The following is an 18,870-nucleotide window of genomic DNA, read 5'->3' as shown; positions in this document are numbered from 1 at the left end:
CGTGTTGCTTACTTACCGACTGCCTTCAGAGAGGCATACTTGTTAAGCTCTTTGCCTGGGGGCTGTTGCTCATATGGGTTTGTGATCTGTCCCAGGCTGGGATACGAATGTTGATGTGCCATCTGAGGAAGGAGGGGAGATGTTGGCAAGACGTTATTCATCTGTGGTGGATCTGTATTAAAGGAAATCGACAAATATTAAAAAAAAAAAGATAAATCAGTCTTAGGATTCTAACATCATTATGCTGTACAGATTAGACAGGACACGTCATGAGATTTAATGTAACAAAGCACTATTTACTATGAAGTGTGAGTTAGAGTACAGCAAACGCGTAGTTCAAACAGTGATAGCATGATTAAAGGCTGATGAATGATTGTAGCAGCATGTGCTAACTTTTGTAGAAAGAAGATTTTTGAACTAAAAAGTAGACTTTCAAAACAATTGACCGCTGAGATAAGACTGAATTTGTTGCAGTGTCAAGATAGAAATCAAAGCATAAAGTTTATCCAAGGTAGCTTGAATACAGGGCAATAGCATCACTCTGTGCAGTTCAATAGCCAAGCTCCAGCAGGCTGCTGTGTATGCATGGTTATACTGCTTTTAGTACCAAAACGAGCTTGGTTATTTGCACAGTGTTATGTCGTGTGCTGTAGACATGCCCCACGGTGCACAATGTGCAGTTTTGGCTCGTGACTACCATTAGGTAATTTCTTCACAGCTCATGCTTTGCCCTTATGTTTTCTCCTTTTCCCTGGCAGTAGGTATCATAGTTTTATACCAATATATCTTTTTCTGTAGCCAACATACCTAAAAACGGAAGCTAATTACTGGTAACATACCGTTTTATACCAGCGCTCACCCCATATTAGTTGCTTTATAGTAGAGAACACAGCTTGGATACTTTTTCTTTCTAAGATACACCATAATTTATTAGTTTTGGTAGTGTTTGATTCCAGCCTCTGAAAAGTTTGATCAGAATTGTATGCTGCACTTAATTTGCAAACCTACATTTCAACAGATTTCAACATGGTCAGCATATCTTTTTTTGATGAGTCTTTCTCCAGTGTGGGTATTTTGAGCTATTTGGAGCTGATTGTTGATCTGAGAACCTTCTCAGGGCTTCTGAAATCACAGAACAGTACATACATAGTTCTTCTGCAGTGAACCTGTGGTGCTGAACTGGTAGCAGTAACTCCCACAGCATCAAGCACGGGCTATATGATCATGTAGAAAGAAAGCTGGGCTGTTAGGGGAAAGAAGGCTTATAATGATGGAGTGAGTGGACCACCCCCCAAGTGCCCACAGGATCTGGCAGGTGCCAGATATCACTGCAGTTTGCCAGGGCATTAAGGGAATTGAGCCACTTGGCTGTCTACAGCTCACTAATGAAGCCGAGTGCATGAGCGGGAGTTCTGAAGCCAGTTAACAGATTTACTGCTGGGAGAGGAAAGGAAAGCTAGGGCGTTTTTCAACTTTCTTTTTCTTCACCATTGCTGCTGCCTGGTACAGTCTCTGCTGGTCAGGCTGAGGCTGCACCTGCCTCTGCAGAGCAATGTGATCAGCCTTCTGCCACATGCCATGTAAGTAAGCAGTGAGAGCACCTCTTGGCAGCTCAAGAAGAACAGTAGAAGCGCTAGCATCTAATAGCAGCCTGTTTCTCCTTGCTGTTGCTGGTTGTTAATTGGGAACAAACTGATATTAGATACCAGGTAGAGCTGAAAGAGGAATGATTTTCACATAACAGAAGAGTTCTTTTTGCAAATATGTTGTCATATCGAGAGAAACATTTTGTTAGGATTTCAAAATTGTGGATATGTGTGTGTGCATATATATGAAATAAGTTGGCTTTTGAAAGAGAGGTTCACTTTTTAAAAGATATTTGTTATTTTAGATAGAAAAACAAACTTCTCTGTTCCATAATTCCCCCAAAATGTATTGGAATACTTTCTGAATCTATTTTGATAGGTTCGGTTTGAAAGGGTAAGTTTGTTAAGTCATATCTTTCACAGAAACGGTATTTTGCTGACTTGCCATTTTCTAGTGAATAAAAGCTCTCCGGTAGTTTCTCATCAGCTACAGCACTGGTGTGTCTGATGTGACCAAGGGGAGTGACTCTTCTTTTACTGAGAGCAAGAATTTACAAAATCCTATTCCATTCTATCTCTAGAGTACAGCTGAGGAAAGTCTCTAGCTCCAATGGCTCGCACCGAGCTGACCACTCTTTGCAAACCATCTGCAGCTTCCAAGTGTCTTTCTTTTACGGCTGTATCTACAAGTACACTTTTGAGGAGGAATGCTAGTATGGCTGTATTTCAGTAACAGGGCAACTCAAAAAATGCCAGCATGTTGGGACCTTTAATGTAAGGAAGGTGTCAGCCTTTTACCACTACATTCCCTCATTTTGTTCTGAGTAGATCTAAATCAGCACTTTGCAGATACCACTACCATGAAGTTCCCTTGTGGCAGTTCTTACTATTCAGTCTGTCAAAACATCTTCATTTCACTGTGATAAAAGTATCGTGAGCTCCAGTATTTCTGTGCTCACTGCCAAAGTGACTTGCAGCTGAGGAGGACTTGCTAAAGCAGTGTAAATAAGGTGTAGTTAACCAGGATTGTTTTTCTATCTTCTGGCTCTTGCTTAGACCTATCCCTTTTATTCAGTCACCTCTTTAGAAGTAATGAAGAAATTTACCCCAGAAATGTACTAGGGAAACTGACTTAGGTGTACTTGTTTTCCTTCCAGCTGTTCTAAGGCAGACTAAGTTGTTACTGGAATTAATTTTGCTGGGTTTTGGTGCTTTTGAGTTTTTATGAGAATGTAAGGAAGTACATTTTCCATTTCCAGATCATCTTTAACTTCTGTTTTGTCTTGTTAAAATCCCTCTTCTAAATTATGAACTTCAAGCAAATTAATGACAGTCATGTTTTCACTGCTGCACTGACTGCACAGAGCCACTCATTCACACCCAGCTGCTTACACAAGACTAAGTCATCACATAGAAAATACAGTTCAAATTACTCATTCAGTTGGCCATTTGCACAAAGTAAATTAAGCAAAAGGCCAAACTGTAGCACGGTGAAGAAAGGTTCCTATTTATAAAGAGACTCCCAGTGGACTGGAGTCCCAGGGCCTAAAGGAAAATCTCAGCTTGATATATTCACCTCTTTAAATCTGAACCATTCTGGTTTTTCGTCTTCACTGGTCATAACTGGGGAACGTCCAATTTCTTTGCAAGCTTGCTAAACTGTATGTGATGTGATTCCTTATCTGTGTGTTTCTGTAAATGTTAGCAAATGGAACGTTTATGTTTTCTCCGCACATAATTAATGTAATGATGGGTGAATTCACCTGTCTCTGGATACTACCCACGAAATGTTCATAATTGAAGTAACAACAGTGTGATGCAAATTGTGCAGCAGCTCCCTGCAGCACGGAGTGTCAGTCTAGCCCCTCAAGGGAGCCCAGGTTTAACTGTGACCCCAACTAGCAGGTTCCAAACAGGACTTATCTTGTCTACATTTGAGCAATTCATGCTTATAACTTCAGAATATGTTGGCCCCAACAGTGGTATACTCATAAATACCGCTTCAGTCTCAGCAATACTGGATAGGGATTCTTTCAGGGAATGCAGAAATTTGTCTACATTTCCTTGAAGATCTCAAGGAATCTCTGGGAAGTTAGAGATTTTTCAATTTTAGATACTGACTCTCTTCTGAAATTGGATAAAAGTGTTAAGTTTTGTGGAGCAAATAACTCAAAGAACTATTTAAAGTATTTTTTGATACTTTTGAATCCAAAGGGTTAGTCTCAATTGGAAGAAAGTTTAACCAGAAAAATCCCACCCAGTTTTATCACTGACATCTAGTGCCAGGCTAAATCCTTTATATTTATAAACCAGATATCTTGTGATGGGTATTTGCAATAGCTGGCTTCACTGATTAGGGACATCTTTAACCTGAAAGCTGGGGCCATGCTGATAGATTACTTTTGGCATCCTGACACTGGTACCTTGTCCAGCAGGGTATTCCATACACCCAGCTGCACTGTGATACTGCCAACTTATGTATTTATTTTTAAAAGACAGACAACACAAATGTCACAGTCAAAAAAATACTTGTCGCAGCTTCTGGTGTGAATAATCAGAGCTGATTAGTGATGGTGATGTTGTAAAAAAGCAGCAATATTAACAACCTATCTTATATTCTGCTGAAGCAAGGAAATATGATGCCAGACTTCTCCCTAACCTCCCAAGGCTTTGAGGGGCCATTCTGGGCATGGTGTTAGTGGTTTGCTCGATGTCTGCCTACGACCATCCCAAGAGAAAGATTTGGAAGAAGCATGCTCAAGTTCACTGTTCAAAAGCTAGACACCTGCTAGGCAGAAAGTGAAACAGACAGGAAACAAGAAAAAAAAATCTTCAGATGCTGAAGTGCTTTTGACTGTTATTCCAGTAAGAGGTCTAGGTGCAGAAAAAGCTTGTGGGAGGCAAATGGAGCAGAAAATAAGCATTGGGGGGAAGCTGCACCAAAACCAGTTTTAGCTAGAGAAAATGGGTTGTACGTCTTAGCTACCACCAAGGAGCCTTTGGAAATGGCTAAGGCATCGGCTTCTGGTCACAGTGCTGGTGGCTGATGAGGACTTTCATCATTATATTACCTGTAATCTTGATTTGTATCTCAGCCCATGCAATTGAAACTTGTCACAGCTAACGGCTTACTGCATTTTTCAAGTGAAAATGCTTTTTTGGAATGTTTGCACCCCCCTCTAATTGTCAGTTTTGGAGTGGCTGTAGTGCGCATCTTGGTGACAACAATAATATAATCAGTTGTGGTTACAGCTGCACAGTTTCCAATTAAGATGGTGTCACGTCTAATTTATGCACTTCCTTTGGAAATTAGGGAATGGGCAGCTCAGCAATTACTAAATTATTGAATCTGAATAGGAACCCAGTGTTGACCTGACATGCCATGGTCACAGGTATGAATGTGGGAGAAAAAGGCCAAAGCCCTCCAGGGTTGGTTTGTTTGTTATTTTCTCCTTGCTGTTTATAGCATATGTTATGCTGTTCACCTGGCCTTATTATTCTTGTCAAGAAGCTGACAGAGTTAAGGGAACTATTCAGGGTTAGACAAAGGGATGCTCTTAATAACAAGCATGTTCGCTGTTTGAGAGCCAAGAGCAGACTGTGAGCCTCCCAGAAGCTCAACCACTGGTCTCCTGCTCTTCTGCCATGAGGGAGTGAAGCCTCCTCTGCAGAGTGGCCTGGGGATTTGTTCCTTTCTGTAGCAGTGAAGTCAATGATTTGGTGCTTGGAGACATGGAAAATGAAAAAACTCCATAGGCACAGAGTGGGATCTACTAGTAAATGAGCAGTTACAAACATAAGGAAAAGAACAAATGAGACAGACGATGCAGCAACAAAACAGGGGAGGAAGGGGGAAGGGCAGGAAAGCAGAATGAGATTCGGCTATAAAAGCCACCTGCAGACACACATACAATAGAAATGAGAACAAGACAGACAAAAGAAGACTGGGAAGTCAGGGGGGAAAAAAGGGAAAATTCAGAGCAAAATATAATAATAGCTGAGCATTTTCAGATACTCAGGAGGAAAAGATATGCCCTGAAATAACTAAAATTGAAAACAGCAGCTCTGAAAACAGGATAGACCCAAGTGATTAGGGAATACCAGCACAAACCTGCTCTCCTCTCCTCCATAACTGCACTGCACCAACACGCGTATTTGTCTTTGGTCTTGAGTGTACTGCACTTAATTCTAACACCAGCTCATCCAGCACTGTAAATCCATGCTCACAGTCCTGCAAGCCTCACCAACAAAACCTGCAGAATCCCAGATATTATCAGATCTATGAGATTTTAAAATCTTGACCATGAGTGTGCACTAGTTCCTGTCAGGCCGGCTCCTTTCTGGGACTGTTGTTTTGTTCATGGGACTGAGCCTCTGTAGCTCATCCCAATGTAGGTGAACGGATACTCCCTGGGTTCTTTTGTGTGTATTATGTGAATTTTCTTGCAGCTGGATACCTTGCATATTTTTTCTTTTTGTAGTTAGTGCATTGTCATTGCTTTTATTTAGATTCTTTACCTCTTCCTTCAGATTTACATTAAATGTGTTTCTAAACAATGTTCTTACCTGCATCCAGAGCATCAATACATACACTAAAGGGTGTCTTCTGCAACAGCTGATACCTCGAAGTCTGGCTGCATACCGTTAGTTAATGCACTGTTTGTGCATATATAGACATGTACATAATATATGGGATCTATTTGGTTCAGTAGCCACTCTGTCCAGTACATGTCTTACAGGAGGGTGCAAGAGCCCTAGTGGTATTTGTAAGTGAAATCGTCTGTGAAAGGTGTGTGTTAATCCCTACCAAAAGCAGCAATGCAAGTTATGCCCAAATACAGCATTGCAGGTTATCATTTTTCCGTTAACTGTTAGAAATCTTCATGATTACAGAATTACAGAACAGCTCGGGTTGGAAGGGACCTTAAAGCCCACCCAGTTCCAGTGCCCCTGCTGTGGGCAGGGACACTTCCCACTACATCAGGGTGCCCAGGGTCTCATCCAGCCTGGCCTCGAACACCTCCAGGGATGGAGCATTCACAGCTTCTCTGGGTAGCCTGGGCCAGGGCCTCACCACCCTTTAAGTGAAGAATTTCCTCCTATCATCTAGTTTCATAAGGAGTTTTAATAATTAGTTTTAAACAGTTCCCCCTTGTCCTATCAGTATCTGCCCGTTTAAAAAGTTGGTCTCCATCTTTTTTATGATCTTGTTCTCCACATAGACATGTTTTTTCAGCTCTTGGCAAATTAGTGGCAATCCACAGCAACATTTTTCACAGTCAAGAAGTCCTGAGCTGGAAAGTATTCCTATTATCAAATTTTAATTTCTCAGCCTTGCAATTTAACTGATTCTGTTTTAGCAAGAACAGATGCTCCCAAATCAGTTTCTGTACTATTCATTATTTTATATGCTTTTTTTTCCATTTTTCAAATATTTGTCTCTTATCTAAAATAAATAATTTTGCTTCTTTCAGTCTTTCTTCATCTGACAGTCTTTGCAAGCTTTGCTCATTATAGCTGCCATTTCTCAACTACTTGCCACCTCGCAGCAGCTTTTAAGGTGAGGTTCTACCCTCAGTTTTTCACATGGAGTTGTGTTATTCTGTATATAATGGTATCAACAAGTCACCCCTATAAGTTTCTCTCCCTTATGGTATGCAGACTTTTTTTTTTTCTTATCGGTGATGCACAAGTCACGTGAGTAATCATATTTTCCCTAAATGTGATAGCTCTGAGACAATAAATACTTTTCGTGGCAATTTATGTTAACCAGTTATCTGTTCTGTCTCCGAACCGTATCGCAAAAACATTCTTGTAACACAGACAACTTCCCCGTCTAATCACCATCACAAAAAGGATCTGAGATGAGTGGGATGGCATTTCATCCAGCAAAAGAAAATGTTTCTGTTTAATGGAAGTGACAGTCTACACTGTAAATGCCTGTCATCAAACATACTGTTTTGTGCCTTCCTCTGTCCTATCTAACAATTGTAGGAGTAGTCCCGTGCTACATGCTGTGCTCTTGCTTCTCCCTGGTGCCACTGAGTGTCTCTCAGCTTCCTGATGCGTAGTGATGGATGCTTTCTCTTCGTTTCCTACATGATTAGCCTCTTGGTCTGTTACTGGGTCCCATGGTGGAGGTTGCCTGCTATTTCACATATGAGTATCTTCTGTAGATTTCTGAGGATAAACTTTTTTTTCTCCTCCAAAACTGAAAAATGCTGGACCGAGCAACATCTTCAGTTACACTGTCAAATTCAAAAAGGTATTAAACTTCTTATGAAAATCGTTTTGCAGGCTGTGCTGACAGCGAGTAGCGTAGGCAGGTGAAGGGTATCCCCTGCTGCAAGCGTTTGTGAGTCAGCGGGGTTGGTAGTGCTGGCTGACCCCAAGAAGACCCATTGGTGCACGTTGGAAATTGGCAGGAAGACAGGATGGCGTGATCTCTCTTAGCACTTCATTGATCTCATTTAAGATGCTGTTGGACAAGGTCTTTGTGGGCACGGTCTTTATGTTAAAGCATTATTCTATGAGGGATTCATAAGCTGATGTTCAGAGACAATGTCACTTGTTTGGACATGGGAAAGAAGGTCAAGGAGCCAGGTCACAGAATCCACAGTACTCTCTGCCTTTGGTCTATATCTTAGGAGGAACTGACTTTCCCCTGGCAGGAGAGGTGAGCTGCAGAGACGTATCAGTAAGCCCTGCACGCAGAGTGCTGCTGGTGCTCGACAGTGCCCATGCCTGGTTTGTCAGTGGCAAAATTCCCATTTCCTTCCAGTGCAGTCGAATTCAGTGCTGCTGTCAGATGGAGGCAATGCTATCAGCACACACTTGGAAACAGATGGACTCTTAATTCTCAGTACTTTTGTCTTAAGTGCAAATGAGGACAGCATTAATTTTACAATACAAATCCCCCTCCCTTTAATTTTCTATCTACGTCCTTCAGGGATTTACCCCTGTGACTGTCTGAGATGTTACTTCTTTGAATAATGATTTTCAGGGTAGCTGAAACATAAACAAAAGAAATTTTGCAGTGATGTGGCCAAAGAGCTGTGGGGCTCCCCTGCCATCTGAATTGAGCAAAGGAAGAGCACACAACATCCTCTAAAAGTTTAAAAGTTTAAATCTGTGGGAACTATATATATATATATATATATATATAAATGTTATGCCTGTGACAGGTTACAAATGGGAAAAGAGTCAACTGCATCGTTGTGTATCGGTTAAATTCAAGAGCTGGCCATAAAGCATCCCACCGCCTTCTCGATGAAGCCTCTGATGCTGTGAGGGGCTGCATTCTCTGTGGTCGCAGTGATTTGGGAGATGGGGACTTCGTCATGTTTCAGGTTTGGGTTCTTTGTTTCTGGTTGGACTCCAAGTGTGTAGGAGCAGAGTTCTGTGAAATCAGTTGGCAGTTTTACTGCCATCTGAGGAGGGTGGGAGGGGGACATCGCTGGCCTTGTGACTAAACTGGCTGGAAGCCTCTCTCCTCTTTTTCCTTTCCCTTGTGCTTGGTGTTACACCATCTCACATCTTTATAATATTTTCTGGGCTCTTGTATTGCAAAAGCACTACAGTCTGAGGTTGGTTTCCCACATAGACTTTTATTATGTGACACCCTATCTTCTTTTATGAAGGTTATTTTTGTGTCCTCTGAAGGTTTGCTTTTCCTTCATAATTACTCACAACCTGACAGACTTATAATCCTCTGATAGGATTTGTGACATTGTAATCTTCTCTGGAGCAACCCATTGTGCCTTCACAAACAGGGGATTATAACCTTTAAGAAGGCAGTAAGCAGATGAACTCCTCAGATATCAAGACCCTGCTTTCATATCAATTTCCAAGTGCTTGAGTTGTAGGAGGGCAGGGAGCAGTGCTGTGTTCTCACTCCCACCCACGTTTCTGGTTTTCTTCATCTTCTTTTGCCTCAAGTAGCAGAGTTGAGAAATTAATTAAACCCACCAGTTACACACACTCTGAGCACTGCAAATATCCTTAGCTATGCAAATTAAGAAAAGATAAATTCAGCAAATTTGACTTACATGACAGATTTTTTTTGCCTAGAAGAATGTTCTTTACACTTTCCCATAAGGTATCAGTTGTTTTACAAATGAAACAGTTCTGCACCTTCTCATAGAAATAAAGGCTGCTAAGATGTACCAACCAACTCAGATCCTGTATTTTGCTGTTTTATCTCTTTCTGTGAAATCACTTTTCTCCCAACAATAAATATACTTTTACTTAGGAATGGGGACCTGGCTGTCATTATAGTATTTGGTGTGTCTTCTAAATGTTTATTTGCCTTCTGTGCTTGTTGTTTTCTCTTACCGTAATGACTGCTGGCCACCAATAAGTGTAAGTTTTTATGCAGCTGAATATATCAAAAATCCCCTTACTTGAGGCATTCCACTAGCTTGTCTATTAGCTGTCCTGATGTATGAACAGTGTAGAGGGGAAAGATTGGAAAATATAAAAACAATAAAAACAAAGATGTTACTGACTTTATGTATTTGTTATTTGCTCTTATGCTTAAGCAGTAGCATGGTGGTCCTATAGCTTGTGGGTAGAAAATTGCTTGCGGGATTTTCACACTGTTCTTGAGCAAAAGCAATTGAAGAGTTACAGTTTAAGGCAGAGATGAAGTTAATATTTGAGGAAGTTACTCAGCGTTGTTGCCCTTCGGTCAGCAAAAGGCTGGTGACAATTTCAGTAGCTAATCATCCGGCTAATGTGGAGTTTAAGGAACACTTTACTGAAATATGCATCTCACCTGAGGTTTATCCCAGTGGCCTATGCTGTCCTGATATACCAGACCCAGCAATGGAGAAAAGTGTTCTTCTTCCCTTCTGGAATAATTTAGTTGTTTTTTTTTTTAGTGTCTTTGTAGAGATGAAAATACATCAGTGTGCTACAGTGAAGCTGCAAAATCCAGTTATACGTCTCTTCTTCCCTGATCCACGTGTGCAAATCTTATTAATGTTTGTGCCATTTTTATTTTGTTAGTCTGTGTTAAGCAAACAAAAGCTCGGAGAGAGAACTTTGAAGGCTAGTGAAGAATTGCAGTCCTGTCCTTAGTGAAATAGCTGTAATTTGTTACCTTTTAGATTGGCGGGGAACAAAATTTACTTATGACTGAGTGGGACGCATGTGATCATGTTGCATAGAATTATAGAAAATACAGATGACCAGCTCTTCAGAAAATTCTCTCTTTTATCCCGTATTCCTCTCAGGGAGGATTAACTATACTCTGTAGATATTAGCCATGTTTTTTAAAAGCCTCCAATGAGAGTCTCCACAGCCTACCTGCACAGCCTGGTCCAATTCTCATGCTATTCTGGTGGCATCCTCACCATGAGCAAACTTGTCCTGTTATCTTTTTTACATCTTCTTTGAGGCAGTTTAACTCCATTACTTCTGTTATCCTCCAAGGACATGGAGAGGGATGATTACCATCCCTTCTGCTGCTGTTTTTTATGTATTTTAAGGTTGTTACTTCCTTCAGCCTTCTCAGGACTACATAATAGAAATTTTTTCAGTCGTCTCTCACAGAATGATGAGACGTCTCAGAAGTCCAGCCTTTCGGAACAATCATTTTTCTCATATCTTGTAGGATCTCTACTTATTAATGCATCCCAGCATACCTTTTCTCTTCTGGCTTCAGCATGATATTGTTGATCCATTTCTGCCTCTGATCCCCTAAAGCCCAGAAATTCTTTTATGTCAGACCGCTCCTTACCTTGTCGTTCCTATCCTGCATTCATTCTGATGATTATTCTTATCTATAGAATCTTGCATCTCACTTCGGTGAAATGCACCTTATTTTTTCACACCATTTTTCCAGCTTTTTAAGGTTATTTGAATTCTAATTCAGTCCTTCAAGGCACTTGAACCTCCTTCCAGCTTGGTGTTGTCCATGAATGTAATGAGTGTATGCTCTGTTCTGTCTTCCTCCTCATTAATGACAATATTGCACAGTGTTAGAGACAGAACAAATCACTGCAGAACTCTGCTTGGTATGTCCTTCCATTCTGAAAAATATGAACCACTGGGGACTATTCTCTGCATGCAGTTTTCTAGGCAATTTTGCACCTACCTTCTATAAACAGCTTCTGAAGTCTTATTAAAAATCAAGATTTATTACATCTACAGCTTTCCCCCTATCCAAAAGTCCTGTTATATTGTCATGGAAGGACAGCTAAGCTTAGGCTTAGCTCCATTTGTTCTTGACAAATCTTTATTAGTTGTTATTCATGATTGTGTTTTGACCGGATGTTATAAAAAGTTTGATGAACTGTTGATTTCTACTCCTTCCTGCCTTCCTTTCCCCTGTCCTTTAACTCATGAATTAAATTTAACTAAGTGATCTATCTTTCTGTTCTTTCTCCCTTTTTAAGGCTTGACAGCACTTTTTTTTTTTTTGTTAGTTTTACGGAACTTCATCCACCGGGTGAGTTCTTAAAGATAATGGCACTTAGAGGACTTGAGCCCTTTCCATGAGTATGCGGGATGAATCCTTCTGTGCTATCAAGTAGGAGCACGGTTATAATTTTTCTAAGTGCCCTTGAAACCTGCCCTTCCTCTTGTCAGGTGTGACCGCTCCCGTTTCTGATGCTAATTTTGGTTGGTTTCTTTAAACTATTGCCTTTTTAGTGAATGCTGAGGCTCTGTCCTCTAAATGGGACAATTTGATTCTTTGAATCTTTAGATGTTAGTTTTACTAAAAAATAAACAAAAGTGAAATACTTTGAGTCCAATACATGGTTCCTTTTAATCAACATGGAGCATTATAAAGCAAGCATTTATTTGAGCCACAGTAATTTGGACTGGCCCTTTTATGTAGAATAATAGTTAAACATTCAGCTGCTTAGTTATAGTGTTCCTTGTTGCTATTTCAATAATTGCTAGATTCGAATTATTTCCTGTTTAGATAATGTTGTTTTATCCAAATATATGCACAAGAGTTTCAGGAGAAACATTAGGTGAATAAGAAAATCAGACAAGTAGCTTCTTTTGAAAAAGAAAATGTTATCTTTGGGCGGGAAAAATTATATATTTTTTCCTTCTCTCTTACTTCTAGCCCATCTCAATTGCTTTAAGCCTGTGAGGTGAAACTTTAAATATAATAACACAAGCAAAGTAGACTAAGTATTTTAAAAGGGTAAATAGAAGGCTGGTAAGTGTCTAACTCATTTCCTTGCAAGTAAATCACTTCTAACCATGCTGCCTAGGAAATCTGTTATTGTCATACCTTGCAGATAGATGGTCTGAAAGTTGCGTCCTGTTAACAGAGCTTGAAATTCTTACCAGAGAGAAAACATACTTAAAAACCCCTGTGATTTAAGAAGAGGTGTACATTGTCTACTGACAAGGTTTACTGGTCTTTTTAATCACTGCATTGCCCCCAGCGTGTGGCGGATGTTTAGGTTCTAACTTGCTGTGTACTTGTCACAAACCAGCTACTTCTGTTTGTAACTTTCTCGTTACTCACCAATATGTCTAAGTGTAGCTACTGACGGCATTTCAGCTAGAAGTGAAATAAGCCTGCTACCTGCTTAGGCTCTAGGGGCACGAAGAAAGAGAAGATGGGGAAATAAGTTTTATAAAATACTTCATTTTGCACTTAAAATTATGAATTTCAGATCCTGTCAAGAGAAACAGGGAAGGAATAACTGTCCATGTTTTTAGTGGACACCTTCTAAAGTATTCTAAATGACTTCCTCTGTCCTCCCACTGTTTGTTCCTGTCTTCTGATGACGAACATTCAGACTTATTGAAGGAAGTGCGAAGTAGGTATAAGAGTGGAGGAAAGTGAGGAAAGAGAAAATCTTTCCATAATTAGGACATGGGTAATCCTGTATCAACAGGAACATGATTTTCCCTTTCACCATTTCAGTAACGCTCCTATTCTATTCTGAACCTTTCAACTTAAAAGGCAACTGTGATAGCTACTGTCTCAACCCCCGCGTTATTTTAAGAACCTCCTCTTGTGTAATTTCTGTGATCAATAATGTCCACTGACATGCAGCATAAAGCTGACCTACTTCTATTTCTGCATTTTAACAGCCTTTTGTGGAGTGGTAACTCCACTGCTACAGGGACAATGATGAACATGTTTCAATAAATGAGAAAATCCTAGTGCTCTCAAGAAGTAAATTTCCATGGCTTTTAAAAGATTTCTGCCACCTGAAGGTGGATTGAGATTATCCATCCCATTACAACCATTTTCCCAAATGCAAATATTTTCTTCCAAACAGTCTTTAGTGAAAGCAGCCATCAAGATAACTGCAGTAGGCTAGGCACAGGACACTCTGCTCCTCTGAGGATAAGGCATAGTGGGCTACTTTATCACAGGCAAGTTGCTTCATAAAGAATACTTCGAGGTATGTAGTTGACATGAAGGGAAAGCTGCGAAAAGCCTCCACCTGGCCAGTGATGGAAATCAGAATGGGTAAGTCACGTAAGGCTGAGCACATGAGCTAGTGTGAACCCTTGTGCTATGAGCCATAGACATACTAAACATCTCCTTTGTGTGCATATGTACATTAATGCTGTTGTTCTCACTGTTGTTATCACTACAGCTGGGATTGTTCTGTTGGATCAGTGTCCTGAGGGCGTGTGCTCATGTCTCATGCACTGTCCTCTTTCATCCCGCCATGCCAGAGGAAAATGTGAGTCCTGCAGCTCCTCCTGCCACAGTTGTGCTGCTGCTAGGTTTCTCTCAGAGCCTGTACTTCTTTATTGCTTATTTCTGTCCTGCATTACCCTAGGCTAGACCTCTTTTTGTCTTTCTTTTCCCTATAATCTGTGCAGGGAATGGCCATTTGGCTGTGGGGCACCTTCAGCCATGTCTTCTCTTCAAGTCTATATCTGTCTGTGCTGCCTGCCCTGGAAAACATCCTCACTGCAGATGTCTGTACAATCTCAGAGAGGCAGGAATCAGATATGGCTGTGAAAAATCATCCAGCCTAACTCTTTGGTCTCTACCGTATGTCTGGAGAGCCAAGATAGCTGGCTCTGGAGCCAGCCTCATCCCATGCTCTGTCTCAGTGCCCAGACTTGTCGCTGGTGCGGGGTGAGGGCCCTGCCAGTCCTTGCAGGCAGGCAGAGGAGCTTGGCTCCAGAACAACCTGCTGGGGCAGGCCCCAGGCCCGTGAGCAGCCAGCTCAGCTGCAGGTAGCTCTGCAGTCTCGTCCGAAATGTGGCAGTAGCCAGAAGGGCAGGACTAGAGAGGGGAGGGTGGCAGCAATCCCCTCCTCTCCCTGCTGCCATACCCAGGGGTATTGCTCAGCATGCCTCCATACAGGTTACAAGCACCAACTCACCCCAACCCAGCACTCTCCATCACTGCAGGCATACAAAAAAGTCCTGGCTGCTAACACAGCCCATGCTGGAAGACGGCTGGGAAACTCTTTTGGGTCCCTTGTTCCTTGCCAGACCTTTTACCTTGTTCCTTCTCATGACTGCATTTAAGGAGACTGTTACAGCAGGAGGAAGGTATGCTGTTGTTTCTGTGTACCACACAGGTGGCTGCCCCTCCTTTGAGAAGGAAAGCAAGTAAATATACCAGCACTTTTTTGGTTCTGAGGAAGAATGGTAATGCTGAGCTACCCTGGAGCTGCAGGAATTGGAATACATCCATTGCTGTAGCTGGGTCCAGATCGGTCACGCCAGACACGCTTACTAGCCACTTTCTTTTCTCTGTGCTCCTTCCAGGTTTCTGGTTTGAGAAGGCAAAGTTCTAGGCACATGCTACTCTTCCATGGCATAATAAGAAAAAGTGAAGAAGATGATTATTCCCATCTAATTGCTGCTAAATCAATTTAAAATAAAAGGTGTCCAGCTCTTATGATTATTATGTAACTGGCCACAGTATGAATCAACAGCAAAGAAACTGGCCTCAGTAAACTCCTTGTTGAACAGTTTCTTTGCTCTTCTTCAGAATAAAAAAAAAAAAAAGAAAAAGTAATTAAGCCTCTCAGCTCCTAGACAATTCCTTTCATGGCCCCTATTTGCTTACTGTTCTGTTCATTACTCTCTCTTACTCATTAAAGAGGCTGCATAATTTGTAAGTTGAGGCAAAACTATGAACGTGGAGATGTGATATTTTGAAAGCTATCTTATTTAGGGTATGGTTTTGATCAGTGCTGAGGCTAGCCTTTACTTTGTTCCCAGTGAAACTAGGAATTTTCAAGAATAGCAGAACTGGACAAATTTAGAACATTTCTGAAGCTCTGTATGACGGATTTTATGAACACCTACTTTAATGGAGTTAGGCCAATGTTTAGAAGCTGAATAGCAGTAATTCAGCATGTCTTCTATAGTGATACCTCATCTGTGGTTAATTTACAAATGCAGAGCTGATGAATTAGGTTCATGGTACCTTTTATATCCTCAAACACAGCACACTTGTCACTGCGTTTATTTGCACTCCTCGTTGCCAGTGCGCCCTAACCTCAGGCAGAAGCACGGTACCTCACTGAAATATCTCGTCCCATTCATCCCTTTTGACCTTCCTGATGAGAAGAGCTTCTTATTAGTTTCTCTTTCAGAGCTTTTTATAATGTAGTCACTGGAAAGTGACTGAGAGCAACAACCCTTCTCACAAAAGCCACTGAATAAAAATGAGTTGTTAAATTAATTCTCAGTCCCTTGCAGCCAAAGGTGGGTTATGTTTGCACTGATGCCTTGGAGTGGGGTCACTGTTACCCCATGACAGTTTCCTGAGCTCTGGTTCTGTCTTTCATTAAATCATAGGAACATTATTTTGAATCTGGTATGTAATTGCTCTCTCTGGCATCTGTATTCATGCAGTATTATCTTCCGTAAAGAGGCAAGGTATTAATGACTGACATTTCTGGCTTAAGGATTTTACTTTGTTTATTTAGTTACAACCCAAATAAGAGGCTCTTATCTTACAGTCCTTTACTTTTCTGTAGGAAAAGCTGGACAAGTTTACTGAATGTAAGAAACTTCCCAAAACTGGACCCTTTCCCTCTTGCTAAGTTGATAGGCAAACAGGATTGCTGGGTTTCACCACCTTGTCACAGTGCCACTAGATCAAATGTAAGTTCCTTTAAGAACTGTGATTAGCTGATACAAAGTGATGAAGAGTGGACTGGGACAGTTTATTTAGCAATGATGCTAATTAACAGTGCTGTTGAGCTTAAGTGCCTTTTGGCATGGGAACAACATCCAGAACAGATTTTGAATGCCTGCCCAACGCTACCTGCCTAAAGTAAAACAAGTCAGAAGGCAGGCTCAGCGGGAGGCACAATTTCTGTCCCTTTATAATATGACCTTTTTTGTCATTTCTGTCTCCTTATTAGCTGGACTGTCTGTCATGGTGCGGTTCTTCTTAAAATAAAGTACAAGCCCAAAAGAGGAAGGAAAATTGATGCTTCTGTTCTCAGATGTTTGTAGTTATAGCTTATTATTCTGCATACATTATTTTTAATGAATTGTGGAATGCCTCTTTAGCTTTCTCAGAATGTCTTCCAAGAACAAGGCTTTATGGACTCCTGCCAGGCACACGCACGTGTGATTTGTATGCTGGCCTTTTCTTTTCTCATTGGTAACAAAACTGTTCTGGCAACAGCCTTCCTACACTTCCTTCAGGTGTGTCTTCCTCTAAAACTTGGAGAAGCCAAAGTCTCAACCTTCTCTGCCTTAGTGTCAAATCCAGCCAGGTACCAAAGGGCTCGGTTTTCTGTGGGCTTTCATTTATAAGAGCTTAAATGAACAGCCCCTGGAAGAACCGGGTGAAATCCCAGGTACAGCACAATTGATTGGAGCTGTGCACGGCATCAGGTGTTCATCCACAAGGGCTCTCACTTGCCTGGAAGGCTTCGCTCCTGAGCAAGAAGCTTCCTGCATGGCTGACTGAGGCAATGAGCTCTTGCAGTGTTACCCAGTTATTACGAAAACTTTCCCATACAATCTTATTATTATCTATTTATTCCTGACGTGGTAAGAATTTGCCCAGCAGAAAAAGGCCCAGTGCCTGCCAAAGGGGAGCCTGCTGGAAGCTCTGATGTTTGGCTGCCTGTGAACTTGCTTCGTGACCAGAGGCGATGTCCGTGTGTTAATTCTGTCAAAACTATTGCATCTCACGGGGCGTTACTGTAAATAATCTCTGTTTACAGCAATGGATCATTACTCAAACTTCCCACAGAAACTCAATATGCTCTAAGTGTGTTCCCCTTTGTCTTTATTATGTTTTACCTCCAACTTTAATCAATACTACTTCAGGAAAATTCCATTGCATATTTACAGCCAGAAATATTGTGGCTAACGGTTCCTTTCTAGTATAATTAAAGATAAATCACATAGCAATAATTTAACCCTCCCTTCTGTGTCTTAATTATGGATTTTGGATCATGTTCTCATTTTCTATGTAGTATTTCAATGACCTATTAAACAACTGTCATGTTTCACCCAAGGGTGATTCTTGCTGATAGCTGCAGTGATGATAGCTTTGCTCAGCTGGTAGAGTAACCTGCCTCTCTCCCCTTCCAAGGAGAAGACAAGGACACTTTTAGTTAAACAGTGGTGGTGGACTCGCAGTCCAGGACCTCAGTCCCTGACTACACCACAGCTGCTTTGTGTACTTGTGGCAAAGTCGTCAAGACTGGAAACATAAACAGTGCATCTAATCCCCACTGGTATATGGTTTGGAAACCTAATACTCATATCCTTCTGCTACTGATTTCTATATTTGCAGATAGAGAATTGTTACAATACAACAATTTCTTCTTTTTCATTTTGAGTAATTGGTCTGTACAGACTTCATGGCAGCTAGCATTTGCTAATTGCATTGGCCTGGCAGGATGGAATCACCTTTGGTTGGAAAACTAGGTATTATCATGAGGGAACTTAGTATCCACAAAGCTGCTCTAATGATTTGTTATATTTTCCAGTGCTTAGGTGGATTCATGTCAGGAAAAAAAGAAAAAAAAAAAAGGAATAAAAAAAAACTTCAAAGAGAGTTTGCCTTTTGTTAAGTACCACTTGTTCTTAAATTTAGTGAAAGCAACTGAATATAAAAGACAGAATGTACGTTCACAGACACAGGATAGGACATCAGAACAGCTTTTCTCCTATGTTGGGATTGCTAAATGCTCATTAATCCTGAATCTTGCATAAAAAATCTCACAAGAAAAAATAAAGATGATAATATCCTTATACACTGTATGCAGTTCCTTGAATGTTATGGATATTAATGCTGTAATAGCCTCACAGAACTTGGAAACTAGAAGTCCAGATTCTCTCCGTATTTTTA

General features: G+C 41.0%; 1 protein-coding gene and 1 long non-coding RNA gene across 4 annotated transcripts in view; one reads left to right on the top strand and one right to left on the bottom strand.

The window, feature by feature from the left end:
* LOC310882273 overlaps positions 1–18,870 on the top strand; it is a 247,681-nt gene that overhangs the window by 77,486 nt on the left and 151,325 nt on the right. The window lies entirely within an intron of this gene.
* SHISA9 (shisa family member 9) overlaps positions 1–18,870 on the bottom strand; it is a 180,186-nt gene that overhangs the window by 20,277 nt on the left and 141,039 nt on the right. For both annotated transcript variants that reach the window (XM_083800756.1, XM_083800755.1), the window contains one exon: positions 17–172. In XM_083800756.1, coding sequence (XP_083656882.1) covers positions 17–172 — 156 coding nt within the window. The remainder of the gene's footprint in view (positions 1–16; positions 173–18,870) is intronic.

The sequence above is a fragment of the Anser anser genome (genome assembly GCF_964211835.1).
Source record: "Anser anser genome assembly, chromosome: 15".
Lineage (NCBI taxonomy): Eukaryota > Metazoa > Chordata > Aves > Anseriformes > Anatidae > Anser > Anser anser.
This window is presented reverse-complemented; position numbering and strand designations above follow the sequence as displayed.